The sequence below is a fragment of the Anneissia japonica genome, unplaced genomic scaffold (genome assembly GCF_011630105.1).
Source record: "Anneissia japonica isolate Jap-2015-1 unplaced genomic scaffold, ASM1163010v1 scaffold2576_len324117_cov159, whole genome shotgun sequence".
Taxonomy (NCBI): Eukaryota; Metazoa; Echinodermata; class Crinoidea; order Comatulida; family Comatulidae; genus Anneissia; species Anneissia japonica.
In genome coordinates, this window is record NW_022727368.1 from 131,740 (window position 1) to 146,629 (window position 14,890).

At 34.7% G+C, this 14,890-nt stretch overlaps 2 protein-coding genes across 2 annotated transcripts in view; both read right to left on the minus strand.

Annotated features, from left to right (window-relative positions):
• LOC117113700 (C-type mannose receptor 2-like) overlaps positions 1-12,488 on the minus strand; it is a 14,528-nt gene extending 2,040 nt beyond the window's left edge. The window contains exons 1-5 of the mRNA XM_033257121.1: positions 12,353-12,488; positions 10,534-10,803; positions 8,343-8,462; positions 5,317-5,571; positions 4,563-4,679 (exon numbers count right to left, since the gene is read on the minus strand). Of these exons, the coding sequence (XP_033113012.1) occupies positions 4,563-4,679; positions 5,317-5,571; positions 8,343-8,462; positions 10,534-10,803; positions 12,353-12,404 (814 nt within the window). The 5' untranslated portion in view covers positions 12,405-12,488. The remainder of the gene's footprint in view (positions 1-4,562; positions 4,680-5,316; positions 5,572-8,342; positions 8,463-10,533; positions 10,804-12,352) is intronic.
• Positions 12,489-13,160: 672 nt separating this feature from the next.
• Positions 13,161-14,890, minus strand: part of LOC117113691 (lactadherin-like) — a 4,833-nt gene continuing 3,103 nt past the window's right edge. Inside the window, exons 3-4 of the mRNA XM_033257110.1 lie at positions 14,522-14,847; positions 13,161-13,223 (exon numbers count right to left, since the gene is read on the minus strand). Coding sequence (XP_033113001.1) covers positions 13,161-13,223; positions 14,522-14,847 — 389 coding nt within the window. The remainder of the gene's footprint in view (positions 13,224-14,521; positions 14,848-14,890) is intronic.

The following is a 14,890-nucleotide window of genomic DNA, read 5'->3' on the forward strand; positions in this document are numbered from 1 at the left end:
AGGAATTGCACTGTTCCCATATCTATTAGTTTTATATTTTTGGATTTGATATGTATTACAGTTTCGAAGGGTCATATTATGGTTACTTTTATTTATTGGGAACCAATTTGCGTATCTCTGAGATTTTAAACATTTCAGTCCAAATTGAACACAAAGATGGAGTCGTCTATCGGCCATCGTTTGGAGTCCCAATTGCTGGAGTGTTTCCGTATATGATACATAATCCGCACCAATAATAATCCGGCATGCTCTCTTTTGGATGCGTTCAATTTGATACGATTGATCTTTTGTAATGCTACCATGCCACACCGGAGCTGCATACTCACTAATAGGGCGAACATAACCAGTATATACGGAAACTAAGTCTTCAATTGGGAGTCCAAACCATTTGAGGCGAGATAGCATATACAACCTCTGACTACATTTTGATATAATATTATTAACGTGGGACTGCCAGCCAAGATTGGATTGTACGATCACTCCCAGAATCCTGATCTCGTGAACCACACCGAGTTCAGTCCCACCAATATGGAGGCAGGGTGGGTTAGGAGGTTCTCTCATGAAGCAAATCTGCATGAGTTTACACTTGCTCGGATTGAGCGTAAGGTGGTTCTCGTTTGCCCACATATCCAGGTTACGAACGCCCACTCCAATCTGGCTAGGCTGATTTACAGGACGGACCTCTACAAGGCTGAGGTCATCGACATACTTGAAGCTTTTATTCAGAGACTCTTTGGCGGCGTTGTTAATTACAGCCATAAATTTGATGGGGCCGAGTTTTGTGCCTTGCGGAACACCACAGGAGAGTGTTTTCCATTGCGACAAGGAAGAATGGTACTGTACTCGTTGACGACGGGCTGTAAGAAAGTGTGTTATCCATGGTAATAACTCGCTTCTGACACCAAGCTCAAAGAGTCTCTGAATAGCCAAAGTATGGTCGATGCAGTCAAAAGCCTTGGAGAAGTCCGTCACAACGAGAGTTCCAACAGTCTTACTCTTGTCGCAACCTTTAAAGAAAAGATTAAGCATCTCAATTAAACAATGGGAAGTGGATGATTCCTTTAACCCACCATATTGGTTACGGTCAATTGACTTGGATAAGTCATCCATAACCCATTTAGGGACAAACCCTTCACAAACTTTTGCTAAAATGGAAGTTGAGGAAATTGGCCGGAGTTTAGAGACTACAGCCGGAGTAGTTTTAGGAATAGGGGATATTGTGGCATCCTTCCACACATGCGGAACAACTCCTTCTTTTAAGGACGAATTAAATATATTGCATACTGGGATGCTGAACTCGCATGCGAATTCTTTAAGTAGTTTTGCAGGTAGTGCATCAGGCCCTGTTGATAGTTGGGCGTTGTTGACATTTATTTGTAATTATCTGGATCCCTTTGTGCCAACCATGTGGATCACTTGACTTAAGGTTTTGAATACGATCCTTATAATAAATTTTTTTTGCCTGAACAATAGCACGTATGACCTTATTACGAAGAAACCGCCAAAGAAACATTTTTTTTCCGCAAATGCTATCTGCCGTTTTCTAATTAACGATTTAATCTCAGGGGAGATCCAGGGTTTGTCCTGAGAGTGAAGTTTAATAATTTTGGTAGGGAAGTGGACATCTATAGCCTTATTAATAAGTTTATAGAATGCATCAGCTTTATCGCAGGTAGAAGATGCCTCAATAACTTCATGCCAAGAGTGGTTGGTTATCCACCTTCCGAACTCATAGATACAATGTTTACGTAAAGGTCGAATTAATCGCTTAGTCTGTTTAATTTTTTGGCTATATTCAGCTGGTGGAAGGTAAACAGTGTTATGATCGCTTTTCCCAATTGGACAGCTAACTATAGGACTGTCATAATAATGTTTCAAATTAGTTATTATTAAATCCAATATAGCATCACCTCTTGTTGGCTTATCTACTACCTGTTTCAATGAGTGAGCTCTGCACAATGGATAAATATTTAATCGATTAAAATCTCCTAGAATCACAATACCAATATCAGGACCACGTGATTTTAAAATGTCTAAAGTTGTTATCATATGTTCAATTAATACCTCTTTAAGTTCCGAATTGGGAGGTATATATACAGCACAAATAGCGATAGGGACGTACTCGAAGCCATATGCATTCTAATTCTTCGGGAACGCTAATGTCTGATAAAGTACTTACTGGCAAATTATCCTTTACATAGACGGCCACACCACCTCCTCGTTTGTCAACTCTGGTTGTGGTAAAGATATTAAAGCCATCAACTGCCAAGTAATCATTATTAACCATTTGAGGTTGCCAGGTCTCGGTAATTAGTTAAAATATATTAATACAATCTAGAAACACGTACTAAGTGTAGTTTACTTACATTTTTCCTATGTCATTAAAATATGAACTAGACTTCTGCAAGAGTTGCGGTTCATTTGCATGGGTTGCATATATTTATTATTGTTATTATTTCATGTATAAGTTGTTAAGTTTTGGGCTAGAGTGCAGAGTTCTTATTTCAGCCACATAAGGTAATATGAAAAACTGTTACTATGTTTGTACTAGTATATTGTATTGTTGATTAGATAATTTAAACAATTCGCTGTAACTCTAGCATCAAGTTTTGCATTATTTATGTCAAAATGTAGCGGATGTTTGAGGGAGAGGTTGACAAGAAGCAATCTAAAGCTCTAACGTAACGGCAAGAATGCAATACATTTAACTAGGAAACATAATGGTATGTATTATTCAGCTCACAACTTTTTTTTTTTTTTTTAAACTGACTGCTTTTATATACTAAACTAGACTTGCCACAAGCCTCTAATTATTAAGTTTTTCGTAATATTTGCACATTTCGGAGAGCGCCACCAGCGTCAGTCTATGTCGAGAAACTTTTTAATCCAAGAAAAAGTATACTATGAAACGCCAAGAAAATAGGTAATATGGAACGCCATTGGTGCCAAAATCGAGCTTTTTTACTATTAAGACAAAGTTTAGGGACTGGAACCCAGTCTAATACTAAACTAACTAAATCCTTGCCGAGCCACTAGGGCTCATATGGCTGGAGCTTTAATACGTCGCAGGTTAGTCCCCAGCACTTTGCTGGCATCCAATGATACGGCTGGGTGGACTGAAGCAATGTAGCTAAAGTGCCTTGCCCAAGGACACAAGCGAATCTGCACAGCGGAGACTCGAAACCCCGACCTTACGATTGAAAGCCCAATAACCAACCCCTGCGTCGAACTGCTGTAAAATATGCTTAATAAAAATTTTACCACAGGTTAAGAGGTAAAGCCAGGCACTCACTGCGTCGTACAACTGTCGGACAACGAATCCAACTCCGCTCCCTGTGAGAGCTAGACCAGCCGATTCTACCTAGAGTTTTCAGTTCCATCATAAATGGTGATGTCACTGAAACTGATACTTATCAGATCTATTAGGTAGAATCAAATGGCAGTTGGTTGATTTTCGATGGCTGTCTGAATGGATCGTCATTAAAAACGATTTGTTGCGCTTGCGTCGTGGCCTTACTTTCTACATAGAATCGCGTCGGCCCCAACGACCGTCGGGCGCGCAGTGAGTGTCCGTCTTTAGGTGTAGAGTTTATTGTTATTTAGTGTATATATATATATATATATATATATATTCCTTGTTATATAAACTAGTGGAATGGAAAAAAGATTATACAAAATGCGGCTATGTGATTGGTCCAATAACTTTAATGACGTCATCACCGGATATTTTTGGATACCCTGGGGCGCAGTATATAACCACTCAATGTATATCATCATTTCAAACGTCACTTTTAGATTAATGAGAATTATAAATAGCAATACACATACAAGAACCTTTAACTGGGTGCACAAATTAAATTGATGGCGTTATACTTATTGGTATTACGGGCAATTAAGAAGGTGCTTTAGGTCAATGTGTACGTTTTATTACAACAAAACGTAGTCCTAATTGACAATAGTTAACACATTATATATTTGATCTTAAATTTGAGTGTTAAAACGATCGTATGACCTTTTTATTACAACTATGTTTATTGATTTTACAATTTAAACGAGTACCGACATTCACTCAATGTTAATCAGTTTGTACCGACAACAATGATCCCGTTTTATAGTTGTTAACTCGATGATTTACACGAAGTGAACAAGTAAAAAGTAATTTCTGAAAAAATATGTACCGTATCATCCAATGCGTCATCCAGGAAATCTTATCATGTGATTGGATATAAAATAAAGCATCGTTGACGCGCCTCTGCTTGCATTTAGATTGAGACATGATAGCAATACACACTCGTGAAATAATTGCACTCTAAGCACGTACTTTACTCTCCGCAAGAAAAGGTAAAATTTCGTTGTGTTGGCGCCAATGTGTCGATCGTCGAAATTATCGTCTTGAACTCTATGCTCAATAATTACAACTCTAACGTACATTGACATTTGACTTTAAATTCAACACATTCCGTTTTAAACATCTGCGTACATTTTCACAGAGGTATATGTAATGACAATAATTGCAAATTGTCACGTGTCTCGATAAAATGTGACTGAAACTAAACACGTACCCTTTTCGCACACCACACGTCTTTCATCGTCACAGTTTACGTAACTCCAAACACCGTAAACATAAATCACACAGTTATCTGTAGTTGGCCCAAAACCTATACTGTGGAAGTTCCAAGCTGCAAAATAGTAAATTTGTGTAGATTAAAATTAATGTACTATCTAAGTATACGCATAAGAAGTTTAAGATTAAGACGGGATGGAACTAGACGTGTCGTGATAATAAGGTAAGACAATGTTAAGATAGGATATAAAGGAATGAAATGATTTAAATTAAGAAAAGGACTGTGTATTATCAATTTTATAAAGGTAAAGTTTGGAGAATAACCCATAACTTGCAGCGTCATTGTATTGAATTGCGTATGGGCGTGGTCCGTGACTACCTAGCAGCCGTAAAGAGCGCATATAGTAGCTACATGTTTACATCAAACATCAACTATTGTGGTTGAAATGGACCATAAAACCTTGGTATCCTCATATTTTTCCGAAAGATGCAATTGGTTCTTTAAAGTGCACACGAGCCAGATGTATACACTGGGCCTCCATTTTAAGTCCTTATCTAGAAGACTTCGTTCTACCAACCGAACCCTGGGAGAGGAGCGGCTGGGACCAGCGCTGATGTTAAGGCTTTAGTTTGCAGCGCCCTTGCCTTGCCACTGGGCCACTCGACTCGCCCATTAAAAATATCATGTGATTTGAGCACATGTTGACATATTTAGGCACAGTGTACAGTGTAGTGGAACGGTCCATTCTCACCCGTAAAATCATGTTCATTTACTGGATAGTCCCCAATACGTGTGGACCAAACGTAATTGCTATCTGTGTCGTTATCGTTCAAAGCCAACCAAAATGAAAAATCAGTAAAATGAAATGCATCGTTCTTTTCTTTGTTTGTGATGACCGGCAAATCGGCGTCTATATTCTTACACGCTATGTATGCCTCAGAAAATGTCATGTTTCCGGATAAGTAATAGTACACATTGTCACTAATGATAGACGAAATTTCGAAATCTGGAAAAAAAATCCGAAACAATAGATATCGTATTAATATTAAGTTACAATCACTTTAAAAATGTACTACTTAAACAGAAAATTCCAAGATTAATATCGTTAAACATTCGCAAACTTTGTGATTAGGTTGTGTAAATAGAGTATCACAACGGTGCAGCAGCGTTTGCAAAATTAATATGAAATTAAGTTATAAAAAAATGTATTTATGGCTTTACGAGATTTTGTTGGAGTAAACTGTATATAGTTATATTATATTATATTGTTATTACTAAGTAAAATTGTTAGCTATAGATTGAGATTAAAATAGTTTGTACTTTTTAAAGTGCTGTCCAATTATTTGGAATAGCTGTCTATTTAAACTAACAAGTTACCAAAAAACCTTCCATCATATCTCAAGTTTGCATTGTTTGGTATGTTCTTTCATGTGATGCTGCATTTGGTATTTGTAAACAAATAATCAAATTAGTCTGTAGTAAAACTTGCTTTTTACGTTTATCGTATTCAATGCTTGCCTGTGTCTTTTGCTGGCGCCTACCGAGATATTTTCTGGCTTAACACATCCATTTACATTACCACTAAAAAACTAAATGTGCTGTAATAACTTTGGTTTTCTTTCTTGATTATTGCATTGCTCGTTTATGTTTTGGCTTTCACTTCATTTTCAAGTATTTTATGTTTTTAAACATATATAATTTATATAGGCCTATATAGGGCCTATTATGAAATATATAAAAGTCCCGGTTCGAGTAATATAAACTGAAACTAATAGAGGAATATGACAATAAAAACATTATCAATCTCCACCAGGACTCGAACCCGGGACGTTTTATATAATATATTGAGAAATTAAGACTTACACAAACACAATAGAGTATTACTACAGCACCTAGGTAAGGGTATACTGTGTGCACACATTTTTGCACTTATCTCTATGGAATATAGATAGCGGTGGATGCGCTCGAGTAGGCTCGGCCTAACCAAACGACTTGGTCGAGCGATCCACTCGAGTTGGCTCTGCCGGTTGAGGCCGGATACAAATAACATTCTAAAATATTATGCATCCTACTTCGGATAAGCACCAACAGCTAGTACCTCCTGTTATAAAGTGTAGTAAGGTACAGTAATACCAAAGGCTAGAGAGAAAGAGGCCTAACAGGCTGAGATCTTACCTAGTCCTAGGCCCCTCATTAAACTAGGCCTAGGGTCATAGGCTGACACCAACATACTGATATTGACTGAAATTTTTTTGGGAAAAAATAGGACAAAATTGAAGCATGAAATAAAAAATAGAGCGCATAAGAGAAATATTATTAAATAAATAATATACACCATTCCGGCGTTATTGAACTTGTCCAAACTATCATTGTAATGTAATTAATGTTAAATAATAATAATAATAATAATAATAATAATAATAATAATAATAATAATAATCATTTCAGCATTAATTACCTTGGCCTAAGCCTTGTAATGAAGAACCTACAGATACCGTAATATTTACTAAGCCTATAAATAATAACTAGCCAAGGGGATTATCTTTTGTGTTATTTCCCCTTAACGTCGTTTTTTTCATTGTTCTCTAATTCCTCCATTGTCTAAGTTCCCCTTAAGGTACAGGTAATAATAATTAATAATAATAATATTATAATAATAATAATAGTAATAATAATAATAATAATTTCAGCATTAATTACCTTGGCCTAAGGCTTGCAATGAAGAATCTACAGATACTATTTACTAGGCCTATAAATAATAACTAGCCCAAGGGGAATATCTTTTGTGTACTTGATCCCCTTAACGTCGTTTTTTAAATAGTTCTCTAATTCCTCTATTGTCTAAGTTCCCCTTGATGTACAGGTAATAATAATTAATAACAATAATAATAATAATAATCATTTCGGCATTACATGTAATTAACTTGGTCTAGCCTTGTAATCAAGAAACTGCCGATTACTATGCCTAATATTAATAACTAACTCATTTTTACATTCATTTGGTGCTCTGCCATTTTGGCAGGTCTTATGGCATCCAGTATTTTAGAGCTGCCTATTCTGATCTCTTCTTTTAATTTGAAAATAACTGTCACCCTGTTTCATATGATGAAGAAAAACGCGCTTTTCCTTACTCTTTGTGCTTTTCCCAGAAAGCGTCTTAGTAGGCCTAGGTAATTATGCAAAACCAAGGCCTAACAAATTAAAATTGTCATAGTATGTAACTCAAGTTAAAATAACACGTTTCATTACTCGTGCAGCTTAATCAAATATTATATGTCATTTTAAACGACCCATTTGTATTAACATATAGTAACATCAATATATTTTAAAAAATTAGACAGCGACGTTCTCTCAGAAGTTGTTTTGTAGACGTTTATCTGTTGATGACCTTTTGACCTCCTGAATTCTGCAATGAGATTTTCGGGTCGATTCAGCCGAGACAGCCCGAGTGGAGTTTCATGTAAATGTTTCGTACGGAAAAAAAAATCGCTGCCGGTTGAGGCCGGATACAAATAACATTCTAAAATATGCATCCTACTTCGGATAAGCACCCAATTTAAAGGGAACCGAGATACATTGTCCACGTGAGACAGACACACACACACACACACACACAGACGCAGACGCACGCTATTGCAATACCCTTCCATCGGAGAGGCGAGAAGGTAATGATTATCCATTCCTTGCACGTGTTTAGTTACTTTATAAACACATATAGTTTGTGAATCTATATAGGAAGATATCAAGGTAGGCTTATTAGTATTTTTTTTTATGTACCTTTCTCACACACAATGTATTTTCTTAGTGTACATGGTACATCATTCCACTTGAGTTTCCTGGCTTTTGCAATCACACAGTCTTCGTTATAAAGATTATTAGGTTCATTGCTCATCCACCCTATAATCAAGAACATATATTGATTCAGTCTAATTAGGATAGTAGACTTTCATTAATTTTTGGGGTTTTGATCCTATGTGATCGTTGACTGCAAGCTGCGAACACCAAGTGTATGGAAGGTGTTACCAGTTCTACAGGCCAACTTTAAAAAACAAAATCTCAAAACCAGCCCAATTATTGCCATAAAGAAGAATGACTCCTTAGTGACCTTTGACCCCACCCTGAATACAATAAAGACTGCCTTATATCAATGTGCGAGTGCAAAGGAAAAAGATTGTGCTATGCTATTTGTGACAGAAGTAGTCTTTAAAAGGATTTTTGGAATTTTCACCCTCTGTGACCTTCGACCCCAAGCGGTGAACACCCCATGTTTGGAAGGTGTCACCGATTATACTGACCAAGTTTGAATAAAATCGGCCTAACCCTTTGGCACTAGTAGCGTGTTGAATTTTTGTCAGAAGTAGAATCAGAAGAAGAACGGTAAGAAAACAGAACTCAGTCTGCCTCCGACATAAATATGTTTTGTGTGTGTTTCGTGTATATTTAGTAACGATAATGTTAGTGGTGATGTTATTAATATTTTAATAAAAATTTTCTTAAAACAAGTACAGGAATTGATGCCTGAATTTAAAATAAAAACTTTATTAAGAATGTATACCAGCATGTGGTAATTGTACATCGATTGAAAAACATTTATAGTATTATTTCTTAATTTCCCTCACATTAGAAAAAAAACATACCGTATTTCAAAACGAATTTTTGAGAAAAATGCGTTTGATGTGGACTACTTCAGAAAAGCGTAAATTTCACCATCAAGACATAAATATTTTAATTATTTTTTACATTATGTTTAAAGATAATGCATTAAACAATTCAAATATTTAATTAATTTTTCTTTTCTTAAATTTAGATAACATATTAATTAGCGTAAAAAGGTAAAATATACAGTGAAGTTTGTGTCTCTTAAAAAGAAAATCTTATTTTACGCGCTGTACACCGCGGCATTGTTTTGTCAGAAAACTATAGTTTAGTCTACATTTTACCGTTGTAGTCAAATGTGATTATAGGCCTACAAACTAGACTTATCCTATATTATTTTTTATTAAAAATTCCACATTTCATGCATGAGGCCTATTTAAAGTTATACTGAAGGAAGGTACGGTAGCTCTAGGAACGGTAGGAAATCTAATCTTTACGTCCAGCCCTACCCGCAGACAGGTCTTCTACCCAACCACAACGATTACAACGCTGCACGCACGTCTTTTGATAACCCACCGTAAACAACTAAGAATTTGTTTCTGTCCGTGAAAACGAAATATCCGTTTTTCTCGGTTTTGCACTATGGCTAATTATTAATTCAAAATGTCAAAGGAAAAAAGACTATGATTTTTAAAGTTTGTGTCTCTTCGTGGTGTCGTGACGATATTTGTGTCATTGACATCTTAACTGGTGTATACTCGTTTGTGCTGTCAGTCAAACAACGAATCAGTAAGACCAGGGGTCGGAATGGGTTGTCTTAAAAACTCACGTGTTTCACGTAAATTTTGTGAAACCTTAGCAAAAATCTTCAAATTGCGGGGCCTCGCAGAAATGTCATTTTTTTTATCTCAATAAATGCATTTTTTTGCAATATTTTTGTGATGCTTTTTTATATATACTTCATTATAAAAATATTTAAACAATGATTATATATACCAGTGGTTTAGTGCAGGGGATATTAAAGTATTACTAAGTCTAATACCGTCAAAACTTCAAAAATATGTTTTTACGCTCTCCCTGTTCCTACAAATTAACGAAAACAGCGACATTGAGTTGACCTTAGTTGGCGTTCCATATAGAAAGGGTATTACGAATAACATTTATACCAGCCTATCTTTGCAACGTTGAACAGTGTTTGTCTCCGATACTCACAGTTTATCTATTTACAGAAAAGACCTTACGGTAGTGTAACGCCTCACAGCTATAATAAATGAATGACCGACAAAATACACCACGACTGACAGACTTTAAATTAAATGATTCCATATACCACACATTTGTAAATATGCTACAAACATATATTTCAACTTACCATCAAAAGTTTCGGTATTTAATGGATAGCTACCATTTGACGTGGTCCATACATATACTCCCTCTTGTTCTCGATCATTCAAAGCTAGCCAAAAATTGCGTTCTTGTAAGGCGGTAAGACGTTCGTAGTCTTCTAATGTCCGAATAATGGGTAGATTTCCGCCGTAATATGTTTTACATAAATCTACAGCGCTTTGAAAATCTAGATATTTTGATGTAGAATAATATATTGTTCCCCCAACTATTGTTCTTAAGATGATTGTTCGCGACACTGAAAATGATATTGGAAAATAGCAAAGACAAAATTAGTAAAATGGTTAAAAGCAATAGAAATTATAACATGCATTGACTGTTCGAGCAACTGCTACTTTACGATTTGCACGTGCAACATAAACTGATTTCGACCATTATATTTTGATCATTACTCAAACAGATACAAAGCATGCAATGTGTCATTTAGACAAAACGTCCTCTTTTATTTAGGCCACTGGCCCATCGAATTTGAGTACACACATATTTCCATGCTACTGGAACAGTAGGCCTACCAGCAAGAACAAAAATCTGAAAAAAACTAAAGTATTGTAATTAAACAAAAATCAAATCTCTTCTACAAAAACAGAGAAAAAAACATGTTTTGTTAAATAATTTTGACTATCCTCATCTGTTAACAAAATACTTCTGCTGTGTGAGATTATTATAATATTTCCCAGATAAACCTCACGAGGATCACTATAAATTGGCTAATGTAACACAAAATGGAATTCATTTTTTACAGTTAAATGAAAATAGTTTTCAAAGATAATGTGAATCTACTTTGCTGAAGGAATTTGCATTTAGACAACTTCATCTAGTCCTAAGAGAAATGCATCTTCTTAACTTAAAAAAAGTTATAATCATGACACCTGAAATTTTGCAAGTAAATATCTCTACAACGATGTCCAAAAATATTTATGTAGAGCGCACCTTCTAGTATCAACATTTTCATTGTATTTTGGACCATGTTTGAGCAGTTATAAACATTTGTACCACAAAGGGAAACGTCTTGGTTAACCTGTACTTGCTTGGTGATCTTAGTCCGTAACTCGATTGATCAAATCATCTCCTTCAACCATGCAACCATATTCTATGATTACATTCTTATCATTTGATTGTTATATGTGTGGAACTGGTGTCCCCATAAATGCAATATACAAACCAGAATAAATCATTTGTGCAATTATGAACTTAGCGTTATAACAACGTAGGCCTACTTTTTAAAATTTAAAGCAAGATATTGGTCAATTTGACAAAGGCGTGGCTGATATTAGTTGTGTTTTAGATTTCCACTTAATCACCACTCTTAAAACTACCCAGCTAACAACCTTACGTCATGATAAAGTTACGGTTTGGTGTACAAAAAGGTTTTCTTTTTGGTGCACGAGCCATAAATACATATAGGCCTATTTAGAACGTGATTTCACAAGTTTCATTGTACCGAAATAGCGCTTTCAGGGACGTTATGTACAGTATACAAGCAGAAGAAGCAAAAGAAATAACGTTGTAACGTTCCATCCTAAAACCAATGCTTCCGAACATTATAATAAGGTTTTCTGTTTAAATTCAATTACGATATGTAACATTTATTCATTTTCTGTTTAAATAATTATAACTGAAAACATGATCATCAAAAAATACTTATATAATAAATGCAAAGTATTAAATAGGGAAAAAGCCAAGGACCCCAAAAGATATAACCAAATCTTGTATGGGACAATCTGTACTATGTAGGCCTAGTAATTGATGCCTATTTGTTTAAAAGTCATTACAGATGACAGACTTACCTCCTATGCAACTGTAGAAATATATTACAAATATAGTGTTGAACAATACCATAATTATTTCGTTGTCGATTATTTCTTTGATAGTCGTCAAATGAATCTGTTTAACTTCAGCCAGGTAAACTCACAAACGCATTTGAGCCAGTGATTCCGGAATGGCGTGCCAAAATTGGTCACAAAAAATAGTCTTATTGAAGTGTGTAATAGCATCTCAGCTATGAATTGGATTGGACAACGTCAAACAATACTATTCATTAAACGACTTTTCTCGTAATTCAACATCATTGTTACTGTAGAGTATAAACAAAAGTACTGTATAGTGGCGTAGGCATATTTTTCTTGTGCTGAAAAAATGGTGAAACGTTAGAAAGTCACCGCCATGTCTTAAGACTCAGGATTCCGATCCAAATGTAGATGGTGATCCAGAATCCAGTGCCATCCTTGTTGTATCAACGATAGTGAAATACGGACATTACTGTCAAATTCATCTGCGAAAGCAGTGATATTGAAAATGTCTTTCATGTATGGCTAATTTTTCGCCTTTTGTAACATTCAAAAAATTGAAAAACAATAAAACATGATGAAAAAATTGTAATCAGAAGTAATGTCAACATATGTAATTAATTAAAGACGAAAAGATTGAAACAAAATAGAAACATTTCTTAAATAGAAGTACTAAAATAATTTATTTAGCCCATTTCAGCTGTATTCTTTTACTATGGGCGGAGCAGTTATACATCATAATTGTTTTAGGTTGCCCACTCCCTATTTTTTCGGAAGCTGTACTGCTATTAATTCTACACAATGTAAATCAACAGTTGATATAATGATCCCATATCACAACTGCACCACCATTATTTACTTTATTACCGCACTAATAATTGCCAATAACATTGTATTCAGCATAAACTGATATTATTGTTTGATAGGCATGTTCACCAAGCTTTAATTAATTTTTGTATCGTATGGCATTGCGTGACAAGTTCATATTTCGAAGTTTTGTACATCAGTACGACACTTTATTCTGAACTATAACAATTATTAAGGACAGAAAGCAAATAATAAGCCTAAGTTTGTACCGTACATTTATTGAGACACCACGCTTCTCTAAACAAAGGTGTGTATTTCTTTAGGTTAAATGAAGTGCACTGTACACATTATGTTTAAGAGAGTTACAAAAGACGTAACATAATAAACAAAATACGCAACTCATTCTTACATTGTAACATTTGAATACCAATTCAAAAACTGTACCACTGATGTAGAATTAAGATTTTAATAATTTGACAGAAATGGAACTTTGTAGTTACAAGCACTGTATAATTATTTAAAATTCATTTCTGAGTAATAGTTACAAGACGTTACAACATAATAGTTAATAAACACGCACCTAATTCATCATACAATTTAATACCAATTTACAAACAGTACCGCTGATATAGAATTAGGATTTACAAGGATTCGACAAAACTGGAACTTTGTATTTACAAATATGAAACATTAAACTTCGTTTGTCAGTAAGAGATTTACAAGACGTTATAAAATAATAATAATTAAACACGAGCATCATTTATACAATTTAACATGTTAATACCAATTAACAAAAACTAGTGCTGATATTAAGAATTAAGATTTAAAAGAATTCGGCAAAATGGAAATTTGTATTTACAAATATAATACATTTATGAGTAAGAGAGTTACAAGACATTACAACATAATAATTAATAAACACTTACCTCATTCATCCAATTAAACCGTTTAATACCAATTTACAAGCTGTGCCGATAAAGAATTACAAAGATTCGATAAGAAAAGAAACTTTGTATTTTAAAATATAAAATATTAAACTGTGTTTATGTTTGAATATAAGAGGGTTACAAGACATTACAACATAATAAATAAACATGCATTTCATTCATACAATTAAACATTTCAATATCAGTTTACAAATAGTACCGCTGATGTAGAATTAGGATTTTTATAAATTCAATAAAAATGGAAATTTCAGATGTAAAACATCAAACTTCCATAAACTGGTTACCTATAAATGGTCCCGTTTAAAAAAAAAACAAAAAACAACACTGAAGTAGAAAATTATTAATTTGTTCTAAGTATTTTTAATGGGGAAAACTAACTACGTCCAATAATAATGATATTATTACAGAAACTTACTTCAAATTGACCATTAGCGTTCATGATTTTTTCAAATTGTTCACCATTAATAATGTAGAGAACTTCGTATGACGTCACCCATTCACTGGCATCTTCTCGTCCTTGTGTCATCACCTCCGTTACTTTTGACAAAGAACCCAGTTCGGCTTGAATCCATGGATCACTGTCATTGGACTTAGCCGACCATGCTCCTTTCAAGTTACCATCTGCTGCAGTGTTGAGTCGTCCGCGATAAGCACCGTAATAAGGACTAAACTCGCTGGATGCAGTAAGTCGCTCGGAAGGAATTGTTCCATCTTCAACCCCAAGATAATCAAAGCAAGACTCTAAAAAATTGTAATTTCATAATTCGAATTATTTATATATACT